Source organism: Pipistrellus kuhlii, unplaced genomic scaffold (assembly GCF_014108245.1).
Source record: "Pipistrellus kuhlii isolate mPipKuh1 unplaced genomic scaffold, mPipKuh1.p scaffold_m20_p_14, whole genome shotgun sequence".
NCBI lineage: Eukaryota > Metazoa > Chordata > Mammalia > Chiroptera > Vespertilionidae > Pipistrellus > Pipistrellus kuhlii.
Window position 1 is genome coordinate 38,836,768 of NW_023425449.1, and position 18,738 is coordinate 38,855,505.

At 46.3% G+C, this 18,738-nt stretch overlaps 1 protein-coding gene across 2 annotated transcripts; it reads left to right on the forward strand.

Moving 5' to 3' along the window:
* The first annotated feature begins 1,324 nt into the window (after positions 1 to 1,324).
* NTAQ1 (N-terminal glutamine amidase 1) lies at positions 1,325 to 17,226 on the forward strand. Of its 2 annotated transcripts, XM_036437202.2 has the most exons (6): positions 1,328 to 1,547; positions 6,857 to 6,956; positions 7,669 to 7,719; positions 12,244 to 12,392; positions 13,400 to 13,524; positions 16,567 to 17,226. In XM_036437202.2, the coding sequence occupies exons 1-6, from the start codon at positions 1,459 to 1,461 to the stop codon at positions 16,674 to 16,676; spliced, it is 624 nt and encodes a 207-aa protein (XP_036293095.1). In that variant the 5' UTR covers positions 1,328 to 1,458; the 3' UTR covers positions 16,677 to 17,226. The 2 variants fall into 2 exon arrangements, with proteins under 2 accessions (XP_045437462.1, XP_036293095.1); XM_045581506.1 differs by lacking the exon at positions 7,669 to 7,719 and having other exon boundaries at positions 1,325 to 1,547.
* Positions 17,227 to 18,738: the final 1,512 nt, after the last annotated feature.

Below are 18,738 nucleotides of genomic sequence, written 5' to 3' on the forward strand. Positions count from 1 at the left end.
GGGACTGAAGGGTCCCGGGTTCGATTCTGGTCAAGGGCATGTACCTTGGTTGCGGGCACATCCCCAGTAGGGGGTGTGCAAGAGGCAGCTGATCGATGACTCTCTCTCATCGATGTTTCTAACTCTCTCTCTCCCTTCCTCTCTGTACAAAATAATATATATATATATTAAAAAAAAAGAAACCTGGAAAATATTAAAAACCTTTGACCCAGGAACTCTTATCTCTATCATCCTACCATGATAATCAGAGCCATGGACCAAGATTGTCTAGAAATCAATGGAAAAAATATCCCTAGGTGAGAGTTTAAAAAACACACACCACACAACTGGGCCCGCTGCTTTATTGGAATAAAATTATGTTGTTTGTACTGTAATCCAACAATTAATTCTTCCAACAATTTGAAATTAAGTCCATTTGGCATGAAATGGGCTTTGTTAAGCCACTCAAGGCCCCCAAGTAAACACCTTTCTTGCCTGGCCGGTGTTGCTCAGTGAGCATGGACCTGCTTGGAATGAATCCCCCCGCCGCCCCCTTCTTCCTTGGGGCTCCCGCGGACTCCGTGCTCAACGTGCGAAAGCGCGTTCTTCACTCAGAAGTAAGTTCCCGTTATTTCACTCGCACACACGGAGCCTCCGCACCTCAGCCGGGTCCTCCACAGCCGCCATCCGGCCCCGGGGGAGGAAGGGCCCAGACTCCTCGGGGGGCCTCGCGGCTTACCAGCTCCAAGCGTCCCCCAGACTCCTCTCCGGGTCGCGGTCAGTGACCTTTTCTCTCCCCCCGCCCCCAACCGGATCCCCGCCGTCCACCCGGAACCCGCGCAGCAGGGCCCGCTCCTGGCTCCTCCCACTGGGCCCGCTCCTTCTAGAATCGCGCAGTCTTCCTCGCAGAAAACGCAGGCCGTTCACTCACCCCACCCCGATCCCGCCCACGACGCCCGGGCCCCACACTGGTCGCGCCCTCAGGTCAGCGCTGGGCCCGTCCACCCAGCCGCTAGGCCCACCGCTGGGCAGTGCGCGGGAGAAACTACGCCGACCCCTCCGCCCTGGCTCTGCCCCCACCCTAGGCTCCACCCAAACCACGCCCACCACCCAGGCTCCACCCACAGACCCCGCCTGCCCAATATCTGGCCCCACCCAGACCACGCCCACACACTTCAGGCTCCACCCAGCCTCTCTCTCACCCAATCCCAGATCCCACCCGGACTACGCCCACCACCCAGGCCCCACCCAGACCACGTCCACCCACAACCAAGCTCCATCCAGACCCCGCCTACTCACTCAAGGCCTCGCCCACCCATCCCAGGCTCCACCGCTCGGATCTGCACCAGCAGCCCCAGGCTCCGCCCACCGCAGCAGCAGAAGCGGAGGGGACTGCTGCGCGCCAGCTCCGTCCCCGGAGCCCGCCTGCGGGGCTGATCTAGTCGCCCGCCTCAAGCCGGTGGCCTGGTCCACGCCACCATGGATGGGGATGCCCCCATCGCTGCAGCCGCCCAGTACCAGCCGGCCAGCCCCCCGCGGGACGCCTGCGTCTACAACAGCTGCTACTGGTGAGGGGCGCGGGCGCAGTCCCGGGGACCTCCCAGGCTGGCTCTGCTGCAGCCGGGCCCCGCCTCCGCCCGGCCCCTTCCCGGGCCGGACTGGCGGGTTTTCTGGTTCGGCGGGAGGAGGCGATGGGAAAGGGAGCCTCGTCTCCTGGTAGAACGTGGTCTCTGGGTGGGGGTGGGGAAGGACGGGTTTCTCTGGGAATGGTAGGGTCTGGGGCGCATTACTTCTGCTGGGCGCTCTGCGCTTGGACATTTCTCAGCAGATTTCAGTGCTAGAGGGCTAGGCAGGGGAGCTGGAGCTGGAGGGTGGAACGCAGAGAGCCTTCTGGAAATTGCCCAAACCGGTGTGGTTTCACACTGATGTGAAGGCCTTTTTAATTTTGGGAGATAATGCAGATACAGAGATTTTGCAGTAACTTTCCTAGGGTCACCCAGTTCATAGCCCGGAATCCAATGCAGATCCTCTTGTACCAAAAACCGTGATCTCAACCACCCTGTTGTCATTATAATTACGGTTGTACTTACATGGCACTGGCCATATGCCAAGCATGGTGCCGAGTGGTCTATGTAAACGAATTCATTGAAGTCCTACAATTAAGCGGTAGGTACTCATTTTAAAGATGAGAACACTGCTGAAGCCGGTTTGGCTCAGTGGATAGAGCGTCGGCCTGTGGACTGAAAGGTCCTGGGTTCGATTCCGGTCAAGGGCATGTACCTTGGTTGTGGGCACGTCCCCAGTGGGGGGTGTGCAGGAGGCAGCTGATGGATGATTCTCTCTCATTGATGTTTCTAACTCTCTATCCCTCTTTCTTTCTCTCTGTAAAAAAAATCAATAAAACATATATTTTTAAAAAGAGGTGAGAACTCTGAAGCAACATGCCTAAGGCCACATAGCTTGTGAGTAAGGAATGGGGATTTACATGTAGAATTTGGCTCTGGACTCTACATATTGTGCCCCTGCCCACGGCCACCTCTGTGGCTGAATGACCACGCCTCCCTTGGTCCTTGGACTCCCACACCTACCCTTCCCTTGCCTGAGTGACTCCTTCCCCACTTCGGCTGGCTTCACACTACTCAGGGCCATCCTGCATTTGAATGTGCTGGAGGATCACCCGGGAGCTTGTAAAACATACTGCTCTCAGGGTCTCACCACAGACGCTGGCTGTATGAGCAGCACAGTGGAGGAGTTTGAGTCCATTGATCACATTTCGAGGAATACAAGCATAGACAGCAAAGTCTGCCCCTCTCTCTGTTTTAATATATGTTACTGATTTTTTACAGAGAGGAAGGGAGAGGGATAGAGAGTTTCAAACACTGATGGGAGAGAAACATCAATCAGCTGCCTCCTGCATTCCCCCTACTGGGGATGTGCCTGCAACCAAGGTACATGCCCTTGACTGGAATTGAACTCTAGCTTATGTCTGCAGGCTGACGCTCTATCCGCTGAGCCAAACCAGTTAGGGCCAAAGTTGGCTTCTTGAGCAGAACAAGTCCTCTAAGATCTGGTCACTGCTTGTTCCTCCAATCTCATTTTGCAGCTGCCTTCTCTGCTGTCCTGCGGGGTTTCGCACCTCGGCGCCTTTGATACCTTGAATGCGTTAAATCGTGGCGGCTGTCCAGTGTATTGTAGGAAATGTAGCCGCACCCCTGGCCTGTACTCTAAATAGAGAGAGACCCGAGGCATCCCCTCCCAATTTGTGACCACAAAAATGTCTGCAGGCGCTGCCGAATTCCCCCTGGGGGGTCAAATCGCCTCTGACTGAGAACCCTTGATTTGCCCTGGTGCACCTTCCCGCCTTTGCTCCTGTGGGCTCTTCTCACTTGAAATAAATGCCACCTCCACTTGGGTTAGCTTCCCTCAGATGCTGCTTATCTTTGAGACCCAGCTTCGTGGTACCAGCGGTGGCCAGTTTCTGTGTGGTTTGTGGAGCATTTTACCTTTCTGCGTGCTTCTTGGACTAAACCCATCACGAGCAGTCTTTCCTTGCAGAATCTTGGCCCTAATGCTGCTTTGTTAGCTTTTTCTGCTGCCAAAATAATCAACGGACAGGTTGAGAAATTACCATCACTCCCCACTTTTTTCTAACCCAGTTAACTGGGTGCCAGCACTCACATTCAATCAGGGACTCTTTCCATTCCAGTGTTTCCAAGTATATAAGGCCCTTTTGTTTTAGTAACATCACAAGTTTCATGAAATCCTCCTACAGGATGTTAATTGCACTCTTGAAAGAAAAAGGACAATAGAAATGGACTGTAAGTTCAGTATCTCTTAAATTTATATCTCCTGTGTAACATTCACACACATTTGAAAAATTAGGCCAAATATGTCCAAACCCCATGTGTGTTCAGCCTGCGAGTACATATGGTACATATGGACTCATGAGCTTTCTGCATTCTATGCTCATCCGTGGGAGGAGGTTAAGGGGAACAAACAAGAAAAAAACAATTGGCCTGTTCCTCTAGCTTCCCTTACCCCTTATAGTTAGTGATTCCCTCTTCTGTGCTTTCTCTATGCATCTTTCATGGCCTCAGATGCTTGCTTATTTATGGGTCTGTATGTCTCCTCTCACTGTCTGTAAGCTCTGATTTATCAGATCTTCCCAGCACTTAGCATACCGTTTTGTATATCACAGGCTCTCAGAGATATCTGTGGCCAACTCTCCAAAATGTCTCTAGGCAAGACAGACAAATGTCTTTTCAAAACTTGTCTCAAAACATCCAGATTTTTAAAAATGTTAGTTACTACATGGTATATGTCCCATTGAAACAGTGCATGTTCGTTGCTCCATACGACATAGCCTATGGAAATACTTAATAGTTAGTAGCCATCTTCTGTTGTTTACCTCTCTACCACCTCTTTTTCCATAAGGTTTCTTAGGCATTTTAGTTAAAAACAAGTCATAGGAGAAAAACACAGAAGCTCAACGTCGGTGCTTTAAGCCCAGTCTTCTGTAACATGGAGACAGGTAGACCAGGGGAAGATTCATGAATAGAAAACGTGTTTATTTCCATAAAATGGTGACAGCCCCCCAAGTGCTTGTGTCTTGCTTTGTTTTTGGGTAGCATGGTGTAGATGGCTGGGTTAGGCTTTGGCAGATGGAGTCACGTGTGTGAACAGAGCTGGTGTGGTTGGTTTTGAGCAAAGGCACTGTGTGGCTCCCTGGAGAAAGGAGTCCAGAGCTGACCTGAGCGTGCTGCCTGGACAGGCGTGTGACGGTGGCCACTAGATGGCTTGGTTGGACGCACTGGGTATGGCGTTGTTACACCCAGACTTCGTGATCCCCAAGGACCACCAGGGAGCCGAGTCCGATGCAATAAACAAAAGAGCCTTTTCCATGCTAGCATGGGCTCTGTCCCATTCATGCCGACAGCATGGCGGAAGAGAGCCAACTTCGCCAAGCCCTGGGGTTTTACTCCGGTTGTGATGTCACTGCTTCGGCTGGCCCTGATTGGTTGGGTGAGGGCTAGGGTCCAGTTAATGGAAGATAACTCCACGCTGCCCCACAGTGGAGTCAGGAGTTTATCCTCGCCCCGCCCTGCCCTCTCAGCATTACTTAGGCAGTTCTGACCGCTGCTGCAGATAAAGGCCTCTCCTGTAGAAGGAGTTTTATCTGGGGCAGAGGTATAGGAAAGTAGACTTCAATTCAATATGAGAAAGAATGTCATGTAAGTCAGGACTTCCTCCGTACCAGAGAGACTTGGGGAATCACACTCACAGGGGCTTACCCCTGTTAACGGAAAAAAAAACACCATTGAAACCTGTAAAGAATTTTTGTGAGTTTATTTGAGCCAAACTGTCGACATATGCCGGGAAGCAGAACCTCAATGGGTTGAGATAATGCTCCGGAGAATGGTGGGTTACATTTCTATTTACACATTGCAATAAAAGGAGGGACATAGGTGGGTTACATGAAATTCATTGGTGACTGGATTAAGGAGGGGGAGAAAGCAAAGCGGTGGGAAACCCATAGGATTGGATAAAAAGTAAAATGATGGACGTGTACTTAGGTGAGTGCAGGAACAATTAACATGATAACGAAGGAATTTGAGGCATTTGTCCTCGCACCCATCACATTTGGTTGTGCCCCAGGGGCTCCAGAAAAAGGGAAGTTACAAGTTAACCGGACATCTCACAGATATGTTATCTTAGAGACAAAAAGGCTAATGGGCTCAGTAAAGAAGATCGCAGTTGATCTTTGGGAAAATATCGGCCTAGGACTTGACTACCCACTATAACCTGTTTGTAGTTTAAATATTTAATTTTCAAATCATCTTTTGTGGTGATTTTAGGTCTCTGAGTCTGCAAGACTGCCACGCAGGCCTCCCCTGAGCTTGTCAGGTTAGCATGTGGCTCCTGGACATATCACATCACTGCCCTGATCCTTTCCACTCTGTGCCATTCCTTACGGAGCAGGCAACTGGTATCACTAAGGTGTATTGAGTATTTCTAATATAATGTGATTGTGCCCATTTTACAGATGAGAAAGTATGTTCATCTCAGCTCAGGATGTTTAAAGTTTCTTACTTTTGAAGTGTCTTCAGTTGGAGTTCCAACTGTATCTCACATCCCTGGACCCAATGCTTATAGAATATTAGACATTCTATTTTTTTTTTATTGATTTTTAGAGAGAGAGAGAAAGAGAAAGAGAGAGACATTGATTTGTTGTTCCACTTATGTATGCATTCACTGATTGCCTCTTGTATGTACCCTGAGCAGAGATGGAACCCACAACCTTGGCATATTAGGACGACACTCTAACCAGCTGAGCTACCAGCCAGGGCTTATAGGATATTGATGCAGCTTTTTATCAGTTATAAAATGCCTCTATATACACACTCTGCTGGGGGAGGTAATGAGCTCTGTTTTTGCAGAGGGTCCACACGGTATAGGCTGGGTAACAGCGGGCCTGGGATGTTTTAGAGGAGGTTCAAATGTTTGCGACTCGTTGGATGAGATGGTGTTTAAGGTCTCTTCCAACTGTTTTATGTCATCATCAGTCTTTAAGGGTGTCGAACTCAATCAGAGAAGGGGCCAAAATCTAAAATCCAGCCTAAATCGCGGGCCGAATGGTTTACTGAACAGTCATAAACTGTCATTGTGATGGAAACGCAGCGGAGTGCAGTGATGACAGCACGGTGCGGGTCACATTGCAAGGCCTGGCGGGACGGATTTGGCCCGCGGGCCTTGTGTTTGACACATGTGGTTTAAGGTCTCTTCCAACTGTTTTATGTCATCATCAGTCTTTTGTTCAGATTTGAAAGACACAGTGTTCTTGCTTAATTATACTGATTAGATAATTATTTTATTCCAGTGAAGAAAATATTTGGAAGCTCTGTGAATACATAAAAAACCACGACCAGTATCCCTTAGAAGAATGCTACGCTGTCTTCATATCAAACGAGAGGAAGATGGTAAGTTGGTGAGTGAGGGCAGAAAGAAAACAAGAGATTTAAGACATTAGATGACAAATATAAAGTGGGTTTAATACTGTTTTAAAATGTGCTCTGTGAAATACAGCAGCATCTTAACATTTGTTTTTGGATTAGATTTTTTTTTACCTTCTAGGGTACAGTTGAGTTGGAGGGTTTAGTTTCTCACTTGTAGGTAGGGAAATACGTGATGGTGTGTTCACAACATCACAGATGGAATTCATTTTCTCTAGGAGTTTAACTAGAACTACAATGAACATATATGAATATTAAATAAAAGGAAGTCCTTCCTATTTTGTAAAGCACGTTTGCAAGGATCGCCTCATTGGATTCTCATGGGAATCCTGTGAATGAGGCAGTTACAGACAGCTGTCTCCGTTTCATAGGGGAGGAAATAGAGACTCAGGGAGGTTTCATGAATAATGAAGTGGGAAAGCAAGACTTGAACCCACCAGGCCTTCTGATTCCTTATTCAGGTCTCTTCCTACTCTCCAAGGACCATCGTATGATTCACTTTTGCCTTTTCATTTTTAAGGACACTTAGAAGGAGTATTTGGATTTCTTACCCATTCACTCTTTCACCTGGATTGTTGGTCGCTTAGACATACTTTATTTTTTCGGGTATGTGTTGCTTTGAAGAATTTAGTGGTGGTTTAGCTAAAAGGGTGGCTTATGCAATTTATTGTTTTTGTAGATTCCTATCTGGAAACAGCAGGCAAGACCTGGAGATGGGCCTGTGATTTGGGTAAGATGGTCAACACAGAGAGTGTCTGATGCGTTATTAGCATGGTGATCCCCGAGGGCCCTTTAAGTTTTGGTAGAGCAGGAAGAATAAGGCAGTAGAGAAAGGCTAATTATAAATTGACTTTTGAGAATAGATGTTAGTTGGCCTAAGGTAGAAGCCCTTACAATAAAGTGACCAGACATTCTGCTTTTGGCGGGACAGTCCCGATTTTCAACAATTTGTCCTGCGTCCCGCGGCATTTTAAAAAAGTCCTGATTTTTGGCCGAAACCGGTTTGGCTCAGTGGATAGAACGTCTGCTTGGGGACTGGAAGGTCCCAGGTTCAATTCCGGTCAAGGGCATGTACTTTGGTTGCAGGCACATCCCCAGTAGAGGGTGTGCAGGAGGCAGCTGGTTGATGATTCTCTCTCATCGACGTTTCTAGCTCTCTATCCTTCATCCTTCCTCTCTGTAAAAAAAATCAATAAAATATACATTAAAAAAAAAAAAAAAAAAAAAAAAAAAAAAAAAAGTCCTGATTTTTGGAACTTTTTAAAAACGCTGCGGATCACAGGACAAATTGTTGAAAATCGGGACTGTCCCACCAAAAGTGGGATGTCTGGTCGCCTTACCTTACAGGCATGTTTATTTTAATTTTGAAATTATTACAGGAATGATTTTATTTTTTGTTTGTTTTGTTGTTCTTTTTAATTCGCATCTGAGGATATTTTTGCCATTGATTTTTAGAGAGAGTGGAGAGAGGGGGAGAGACAGTGAGAGAAAAACATCAATGTGAGAGAAACATCAATTCGTTGCCTTCTGTCCTGACCAGGGCCTGGGATCAAGCCTGCAACTGAAGTACATGCCCTTGATCAGAATCAGAACTAGGACCCTCCAGTCTTTGGGCTCTATCCACGGAGCCACACTGCCTAAGGCATTATAGGAGTGAATTTAAATGGTCTGTGTGGCAGATAGATTTGTTATCTCCCAGACCCTTATCCTTTCAGCACTGGGAAGGACTTTAGAAATATCTAGTCCAGCTGCACCTGAGAATTATCTGAAAACTGTTGAAAATACTGTACAGCCCTGGCTGGTTTGGCTCAGTGGTTAGAGTCTCATTCTGGTGACTGAAGGGTCCCAAGTTTGATTCCGGTGAAGGGCACATGCTGGGCTGCGAGCTTGATCCCCAGTAGGGGGCATGCAGGAGGCAGCCGATCAACGATTCTCTCTCATCATTGATGTCTCTATCTCTCTCCTCTCCCTCTCTAAAACCAATAAAAATATATTTTAAAAATGCTGTACAAATTTCTGATGTAGTTGATCTAGAGAGGATTTAGGAATTAGCGTTTTTTTTTTTAAGCAAACTCCTGCGTGAACATGACGGGCGTTGGGAAAACACATCTGTTGCAGCCCCTTCCTTTTTCAGGGGAAGAAACCAGCCCAGAGAGGCAAAGGGAGTAGCTCCAGGCCATCTCGCTGGTCAGTGCAGAACTGGGTCTCAGCCTGGTCCTTTCCAGGGCACACCCGTGCGTCACCTTCCCCTGGCCCCGCGAGGAACAGAATTGCTAATGCTAGTAACCATGGAGATAAAGTGAAAGAAAAACCATTGTTTTTTTACAGAGAGGAAGGGAGAGGAATAGAGAGTTAGAAACATCGATGAGAGACAAACATCAATCAGCTGCCTCCTGCACACCCCCTACACTGGGGATGTACCCGCAACCAAGGTACATGCCCTTGACCGGAATCGAACCTGGGACCCTTCAGTTCACAGGCCGATGCTCTCTCCACTGAGCCAAACCGGTTAGGGCCATTCATGATAATTTAACGCACATGTAGTAGTTTCTGGTACGTATTTAAAAGAAGGTACCATTTGAATTGGCTTCATTTAACGTGTATTTATTGGGCACCCACTATACGTCAGGCACAGAGCAGGCTAACGTCCTTGGCCTCACAGAGCTCACGTTTTCACTCTCCCCCGGCGGGTGATGTGCGGCTCTGACGCTGAAGCCTAGACCCAGCAGGGCTGGGTGTTGGGTTAGGAGCTCGGATTGAGAGTCAGACACGAAGCCCAGTCTCTCATTGATGGCTGGGGACTGATGTGTTATGTACCCTCTATTATCAGCGTCCTCTCTGGTCCGAGGGTTTGGGAGGCCTCCAGGAGGGAATGCAGGAAGCATCATCCAGGTATTCGGTTCGGTGCCTGGTGCTGTGCTCGAAAAGCAGTAGCTACTCGTGTTGTTAGGGACACCGCATAACCCCTGTTGCAGACGGTCCATCTCATTGATGACCATCCTCATCAGTGACCCGCTTAGCTGATGCTGAGTCAGGGTCTTGCTTCCCGTCTTAGGAAAACTTGCAGGGCGAGGACCTGTGGTCATGTCCCTCTTTTTAAAAGCCTTTACTAATAAATAAGTAAAAAAATAAAAATGCATTTACATACATAATCTCATTAGTTCTCCCAGCATATTCTGAGGCACATGCTACAGTTACCTTCATTTTATGAAAGGGTAGCTGAGGCTGGTAAGGGGAATGCCCTTACTGCTTGCTCTCCTGCCTCCTGCCACCATTGACTTGTGCTTCCCATCACTTCTCCGGGAACTCCCTGAGGGTGAGGAGCTGTCTTTCTCACCTCTGAATCTGTATTTCAACAGCACAGTTTCCCACAAATGATAGGGCAGGGAGTGTGTACTGCAAAACAACTGTAACACGTGTTAGAGAGAAACAGATTTTAGAAGGTAGCTATGCCTACCACTATACTACCTACGCCTAGAGAAACAGATTTTGGATACAGCAGAGACTGCTTCTGGCTGGGGATGGGAGAAGATTGAAAAAACAACAGGATTTATGGGGAAGAGAGCCTTTGAGTTGGAGCTTGAGTGCTGGGTGTGGAGAGAACCGGGGGGCAGGTTGCCGCAGGTGGTGGTGGTGGTGGTGGTGGTGGTGGTGGTGGTGGGGGATAAGAGGAACTAGCGCAGGGAAAGGAAACTGGGCTGTTATGGGGGAGCCGCTCTCCGTTTAAACCTGCATTCGGAGGGGAGCACAGGGAATGAGCATCCATTTCGGAAGCTATTGATATTTCTGCTTTCCTAAGATAGAATTGGAGCCAGAGGAAGCACTTTAGGCTCCAGTGGTACAACATCTCGAGTCTCAATAAGCGAATTATCTTTCCCACTTCACAGAGTCAAATGAAAGAACAGTTGAGAAAATGCTTTATAAGCTCTGAGGTACTAGAAATGTAGGATGACATTATGAATGTTTACCTAATACTAGGGGCCCGGTGCATGAAATTCGTGCACTCGGGGTAGGAGGGGGTGTCTCTTAGCACAGCCTGTGCCCTCTCGCAGTCTGGGACCCCTCGTCCCTTACCGTCCGCCTGCATCAGAGGTGGGAGAGTCTCTGCCACTGCCACTGCGCTTGCCAGCTGTGAGCCTGGCTTCTGGCTGAGCATACTCCCCCTGTGGGAGTGCCCTGACCACCAGGGGGCAGCTCCTGCATTGAGCGTCTGCCCCCTGGTGGTCAGTGCACGTCACCGCTACTGGCCATTCTGCGGGTCGTCCCATCATTTGGTGGATTGGCATCTTAGGGTTTTATTATACAGGTGACTGAGCTTTTAATCTCCCAGTGCTGTTCTCTGTGATAGCGTTTTTTGCTTCGAAGAACTCAAAGCACTGGACTGCCCTCATGTTCCTGGATAACCACCCTGACATCCCTTCCAGCCGGGCCTGGTGTCGGGGAGTGAGAGTGAGGATTCACATACCGCGTCCGGGCTGTGCACACAGAGCTCTCTGTATTCCTCAACGGTTACTCATGAGGTTTTAGCTGATTAAAACAAGACCGAAAACAAAGACAAAAGCCAACGTTTTTCTTTCCTTTAGCTACCAATCTACAATATATAGTACAAAACCGTCCCCTTTGTTAAGAGGTGGGAGGATATTCTTGCAGACTCTATCCTCTGTATTCATAGGCATGCATATGTGCTTCTGAATGCGTGTGTGTCCACATACACTTTTTAAGAAGGACATATTATGCACATTCTGCAATTTGCTTCTTCCACCCAGCTATAGAACATGGACATTTTTCTGTTTTCCACATAAATGTACCAAAATCTTTTTAACGGCTACTCCATCCTATGGCTGCATGCATCATCGTTTATTAGCCTTACCCCTCGTGGTGGGCTTCCCTCCCCCCTCCTGAATTTCCACTATTATAAACAGTGCTGCAGAGATTTTATATATATATATAAATATATATAAAATAATATATCATTATTTGTGTATTGCCATTTCTCTCTAGGGTGGATTCCTCGAGGTAAAATTTCTGGGTCAAAGAGTTTCTGATATATATGAACATTTCCACCTTGTCACTGGACACTTGGTCTGCTTTCAGGATTTTGTGTTTGCTTTATCTTATTTTGCTCTTACAAAGAGGGCTGTATTCATCTTGTGTGTGTTCCTGGGGCTATGTATGCATTATATCCCAGACAGCTATGTATGCATTATATCTCAGCCAGAGCCACTTGGGTAACTTGGGCAACTTTCACCTCCAGGATTACCACGTGGTTTTGCTTCATGTTTCAAGTGGAGGACAGAGCTTCATCTATGACCTCGACACGGTCCTGCCGTTTCCCTGCCTCTTCGATGCGTACGTGGAAGACGCCTTCAGGTCCGATGAGGACATCCACCCCCAGTTTAGGAGGTGAGGACGTTCAGGATGTTTTCCTACTTTCTCACGTGAGACCTTGACCGTTACATGGAGCTGGTTTGTTTCTTTTTGCATTTGATTAGTAAAGATTGCATATCTTGGCATCACCATGAAGTTGATATTTGAGAATGATGTGCTACACAGAAGATTCAAAACGTTTTAAAGCTATAAAGGTTGTTCATCGTATAAAAGGTTGGCAGTCTCTTAAAAATGTGGTGATGAGATCTCAAACATTTTCTTAGTCATTTGGGGGGTTCTCTCAGACTCTTTGTTTTTGAGGGGGTAGTAGGGTGTGTGTGGTGTGGGGATAGGATACCTTATGATGCCAAGTTGAGAAGGCCGTCATGGCAGCACCTGAAAATACGGGTAATGTGTTTTGCACCCCAATACCAGATGTATTTGGTGCCTTTATAGTTCTGGATTTCATTTGATCATCTCTCATGGCTTCTTTAAGAGATAACAAGCCATACACATATTTGCATATTACTACCGTGTTTCCCCGAAAATAAGACATCCTCCGAAAATAAGACCTAGCGCATGGAAAGATAAGACATCCCCTGAAAAATAAGACCTAGTGCAACTTTGGGAGAAAAAATTAATATAAGACACTGTCTTATTTTCGGGGAAACAGGGTAATAGTACGAAAATGCCTACTTAGTTTAAAAAAAAAAATATATATATATATTTTATTGATCTTTTACAGAGAGGAAGGAAGAGGAATGGAGAGTTAGAAACATCAGTGAGAGAGAAACACCGATCAGCTGCCTCCTGCACACTCCCACTGGGGATGTGCCCACAACCAAGGTACATGCCCTTGACCGGAACCTGACCTGGGACCTTTCAGTCCGCAGGCCGACGCTCCATCCGCTGAGCCAAACCAGTCAGGGCAAAATGCCTGCTTAGTTTTGTGCATGTCATAGAAAATGAGTCTTTACAAAAATTGAGTTAGAATTTCAACTGTGATACCTCCCTGCGGTAAATGAATGCTGGTTTATCTGCAGGAAATTTAGAGTTATCCGCGCCGATTCCTACTTGAAGAACTTCGCTTCTGACCGATCTCATATGAAAGATTCCAGTGGGAACTGGAGAGAGCCTCCTCCCTCGTATCCCTGCATTCAAACGGGAGGTGAGCCAAACGCGCGTTTGGAGGCATTTCCAATCCCTGTGCACGTCAGCCTTTCCCCCTCCTCAGGGACAAAAACCTCATTGCTTTCAGGATAAACCCTCTGGGGGGTAAAGGGTAAGAGGAAGTGTGGCTCTGTGTTTTTATTAGTTTCAGAAACTGAGGCACATTGGAGAACAGGCCTGGGAGGCATAAGACCTCATGGGAGAGGAAGAATGTTGGGAATAGACCTCACCACTTGCTAGAATATTGGGTGTACTTATTGCTGGGACACTGGCCTTTACGAGGCCTGCGTGTTTGTGTTATTGAACACGGGCTGGTAGCACCTTGCTGTGGGAGGGTTTCACATTATGGTGGAAAAAACCGCCAGTGCATCCCGTGATGGATGAGGTGTCCGATCCCTGGCGCCAGAACAAAACCTGCATTAGGAGGAGGGGAGAGCTGGCAGGCTGCATTGTCCCACTCCTCCGGTTTATGTGCTTGTAGGCCTCCGTCCAGTTAATAATTCCTTGGGATTGGAGTAGATGAGGAGTTCTTCACCTACTACTATTGTTTGGCATTCACACAAGTTGAAACGTTATTAATGGTTGAGAGTAATTCACAGCGTTGCCATTGATTGGCGAGGTCATCCCCTCACAAGGGTGATCCTGTCTGTGGGAAGTGCTCTGTAAGCTGTGCGACAGCCAGAGGCATGGAGCAGAAGTATCATATTAAAAGCTCAGCAAGGAAGAAAGTAAGAACATACTTGGCATGTTCGAAGGGTGTAAACTTAAGAGAGGAATAAGAGAGGAATCAAACTCTGATTTTTTTTTTAATTGATTTTTTTATAGAGAGGAAGAGAGAGGGATAGAGAGTTAGAAACATCAATGAGAGAGAATCATCGACCAGCTGCCTCCTGCACATCCCCTACTGGGGATGTGCCCTCAACCAAGGTACATGCCCTTGACCGGAATCGAACCTGGGACCCTTTGGTCCGCAGGCCGACATTTTATCCACTGAGCCAAACCTTCTCTGTGAGAAGCTCTCGTAATTTAAAAAATTGATACTGGAATCGCTTTTTGGTACCAGCCTGCTTTCCAGGCTCAGCACCAGAGTTGGGACCGATCCTTGGCTAGGCGAGGGCTTCCCAGGTCTCCCTTTCAGTCCAGGACAACCTGCTGTCGGGGGCGTGGTCTGGGGCGATGTCCTTGGGCAGCTGTCCATCTCGTGGATGTGAACTCAGAGCCTTGTGCAGAGTAGACGTTCGGGAAACACCACCTCATCAGCCCTGATGGTCTTTGAGTCATTCCCAAGGGTTTGATGACTAACATCCTGTAAGGGATGCTTTGTGTCAGGCTTTGTGCATCCCCTTTACACATTAATTTATTTTCCACCACAACTCAATGGGTCCAACTTTATTCTCCACATTGGATAGATGCATGAGCCCTTTGCCTAAGGTGCGTGGCTAGAAAGTGCTTACGGAAGGTTTTTTTATGGGGGGAGGAGGTGTCTTTTTGTTTTTTTTTTTTTTTTTAATGCTGTACAGACTTTTTAAAAAAATGTTTTTATTGATTTTTAGAGAGAAAGAAAGGGAGAGGGATAGAGAAGTAGAAAACATCAGTGATGGAAGAAAATTATTGATTGGCTGCCTCCTGCACTGGGGGATCAAGCCCAAAGCATGATCTCTTGGTTCATAGCTTGGCATTCAACCACACCAGCTGGGCTTTCGATCTTTTTAAGTAAGAATACCTGAAGATAGTAATAATTTTTAAAAATAATTAAAAAAAATATATTTCTTTATTGATTTCAGAGAGGAAGGGAGAAAGAGAGAGAGATAGAAACATCAGTGATGAGAGAGAAACATTAATTGGCTGCCTCCTGCAAGCCCCTCATTGGGGATCGAGCCCGCAACCCAGGCATGTTCCCTTGGCCAGAATCGAACCTGGGACCCTTCAGTCCACAGGCCGATACTCTGTCCACTGAGCCAAGCCACTAGGGCAATAATTTTTTACTTAATTATATTAAAGGGCCTAGAAAATAAATACTATTGTATTTCAGAAGTTGAGGTTTCCATTAGCAATTTGTTAAGATTGTTAGCTGACCTGCTCTCTGACTTACATGGGGACACTGGTCTTTGTCCCCATATAAGTCAGTAAGGGAACATATCCCAGGTCAGCAAGAGCTTTTGTCCGTCTCTCCTTGGAGCCTCCTCTCTCTGCTTTATTTCGGGGTACTTGGTCACCCTGCGTCCCCAGCTTTCTGATGATGTCAGTGAAACTACTGGTTTTGCTGACTATCTAGTTGTTTTTCTTGTAAGGATGGGCTTTTTAAATATATAGGCTCTTTTTGCAGTTCTTTTATTTTCTTGTGATTTATTTGCTGAAGAAACAGTCTGGGAGAAGCAGTCTGGATTTTCCTAATGGTGTCTCTTTTGTATCCTCTGAATTCCCTGTAAATTGGCAGTTTGGTTATTCATGGTTTTTTTTTTTTTTTTCATTTAACTGTTTAGTTTTAGAGTCCAGAGTACTAACCATTGCACAGTGGAATGAACTGTTTAGTTTTCAATAACTTTATAAACTTCTAGAGAATTTGCTAAAATAGAACAAAGTTCCTATATACACTTTACTCAGATTGCGAGTAAACCATAGTGTAATCATTAAAACCAAGAAAATGATACAATTGATAAAAAAAAAAAATAATAATAATGACGTAATACTATGAACTTAGAGACGTCATTTATGTTTTGCAAGTTTTCCCACTAATGTTTTTTCTGGTCCAGGCTGTTAAGTTTCATTTCTGTGACAAATTCTTTCTTTCTGTTGTAACTTTTAAGCTTTTGAAGAGTACTGGTCAGCTATTTTGTAGGGTCTCCCTCAGTGTGGGTTTGTGTGCTGTTTTGTCCTGAGTGGATCAAGTTTTCACATCTGCCACGAGAAGACCACAGCAGTGATATTGAACCTTTATCCATTTGAATAAATGCCTGTACTGTTGGTCTTCTGGGTGGTTCTATTGCTGCTAAACCAAAATTGTGTTTTCAGCGGACGTTTCTCTCATGCCTTTTTTTAGATTCCAAAATGAACCTGAATGATTTTATCAGTATGGACCCCAAGGTAGGGTGGGGAGCTGTGTACTCGCTGTCCGAATTTGTCCATCGATTTGGCAGTCAAAGCTACTGAACCTGACATCCGGATGTAGAGCCATGGAGCAGTGCGGGGACACGAACAGTCAACTGCCCGGTACATTTGGTTTGCAGCTGTGTGTTCTTCTTTTAATTCATTTCACTTGAAACGTGAGTGAACAAAAACAGAAAAACTGTTGTTTTTTTCATGTGTCAGGTTAAAACGTGATGTAGTGTATATTTGCCAAGTTTGTTAAACCATGTGATGACGTACGCCAGTAATTGCTTTCGTGGTGATAGAGTGTAGACTTCGTGTCTGTTCTGGATGTTTCGTTCTTCTCCAGCTACACTGTAAGCTCCTGGCGGGCAGGGCTGTGTGGCTCACTGCACAGTGGGTATCTAATACCCATACAAGATGGCCAGATGATGTCTCTGATTGTGTGGCTGCTTGAAGCGGGCTGATACTGGGAGCTGAGTCAGCAGTAAGTATTAGTCTTTTTGGACTACTAAGTTCTTTAAGAAGATTACAGCTTGCTCAGGTTTGATTGTGGTTTGGCCTATTTGTATGTGTGGTTTTTTTTTTTAAAATAAAATTTATTTAAAATTAATTTTGATATTAAAGATGTGTCATTTTTGATATCCTGAGAGATGCCAAAGAATATTCTTAGTTGTAGATGTGAACTATGGTTTTAAATTACACTTATCAATCTTCCTTCTTGAAGATGTGTTAGAAATTTGGCTTCATCATAGAATTCCAAATAAAAGATGTTTGGCATTAACCCAGCATTGAGCGGCAGCCCTCATTCATGTTTGCCTGATTCTCCTGTAAAAAATAGGTAATTTCTTATAGCAAGGATACCCAAGCTTTTGATTTTAAATGAGTTTTCTGCTTATTAAAAAACTTTAATCCTATCTAATAAAGAGGGAATATGCTAATTGACCATCACTCCATCACAAAGATGGCTGCACCCACAGCTAAGGCCAAGTTCCTATCAGGAGCCTTAACAAGCAATCAGCAGGGACCTGAAACTACTCCCTCCCCCATGGAGCTTGATAGTGGACCTCAGGTTGCGCCCCCCACCCGGCAGGGCTTGACATGGGACCAGTGGGGCTTGAGAGGGGATCTCAGGCTGTGTCCCCCATCTGGCTGGCTTGATGGCGGACCTCCAGGCATGCCTACCCCCTCCCCGCCCTGCGCGCGCCCCCCACCCCCCGTCTGGGTTAGGGGACCTCATGCCACGCGCTGGGCCAGGGACCTGAGGCTATGCCCCCTGCCCGGCAGGGTTTGACAAGGATGGATGGCCGGGTCTGGATCTAGCCCAATTGGGTGGGGGAGGCGGCCAGGTCTGGGTCTCATGCAAGTTTGAGGTGCATGTTGGTGGGCGGGACTTGACTCTGGGTCCTGTGGTGTGTCCCAGACTCTAATAGTTGGAAGGTTTTCATATACATTTTTACTAATTTTCTTTCATTTCTGTCACTTCTATTATAGAGAAAGGGCAAATAACAATATTAAATTATTTCCTTTAGCCGGGACCGGTTTGGCTCAGTGGATAGAGCATCGGCCTGCGGACTGAAAGGTCCCAGGTTCGATTCCGGTCAAGGGCATGTACCGTGGTTGTGAGCACATCCCCAGTAGGGGGTGTGCAAGAGGCAGCTGGTCGGTGTTTCTCTCTCATCGACATTTCTAACTTTCTGTCCCTCTCAATTCCTCTCTGTGTAAAATGAATAAAATATATTTAAAAAAAATTATTTCCTTTAATTAATCCCCTTTTAATGTGCATGAATTTTGTGCACCGGCTCATTAGTTTATTATATTATAAACTTCCTGCCTTGTGCTGTGGAAGGACAACTGAAATCATTTACTCAAGGATCAACCAATCTAAGGAAATACCAGGTATCCATGGGGTTCAGCTGACCAGGAAGCTTCTGGGAGAAAGGGATGAATGTTTGTAAGAGGAATACAAATACAGCCTCTTAGGTTACTTTATAATTTAGAGCTAAATATAGACCTCAAACTTGTATATCTTGTTGACCTTTAAATGTGGCTAAAAGGAAGAAGATAAAATTTGGCAGGCTGCACCACGGAAATACTTGGTCCTGAGACGAAATGTTTTCAGAGG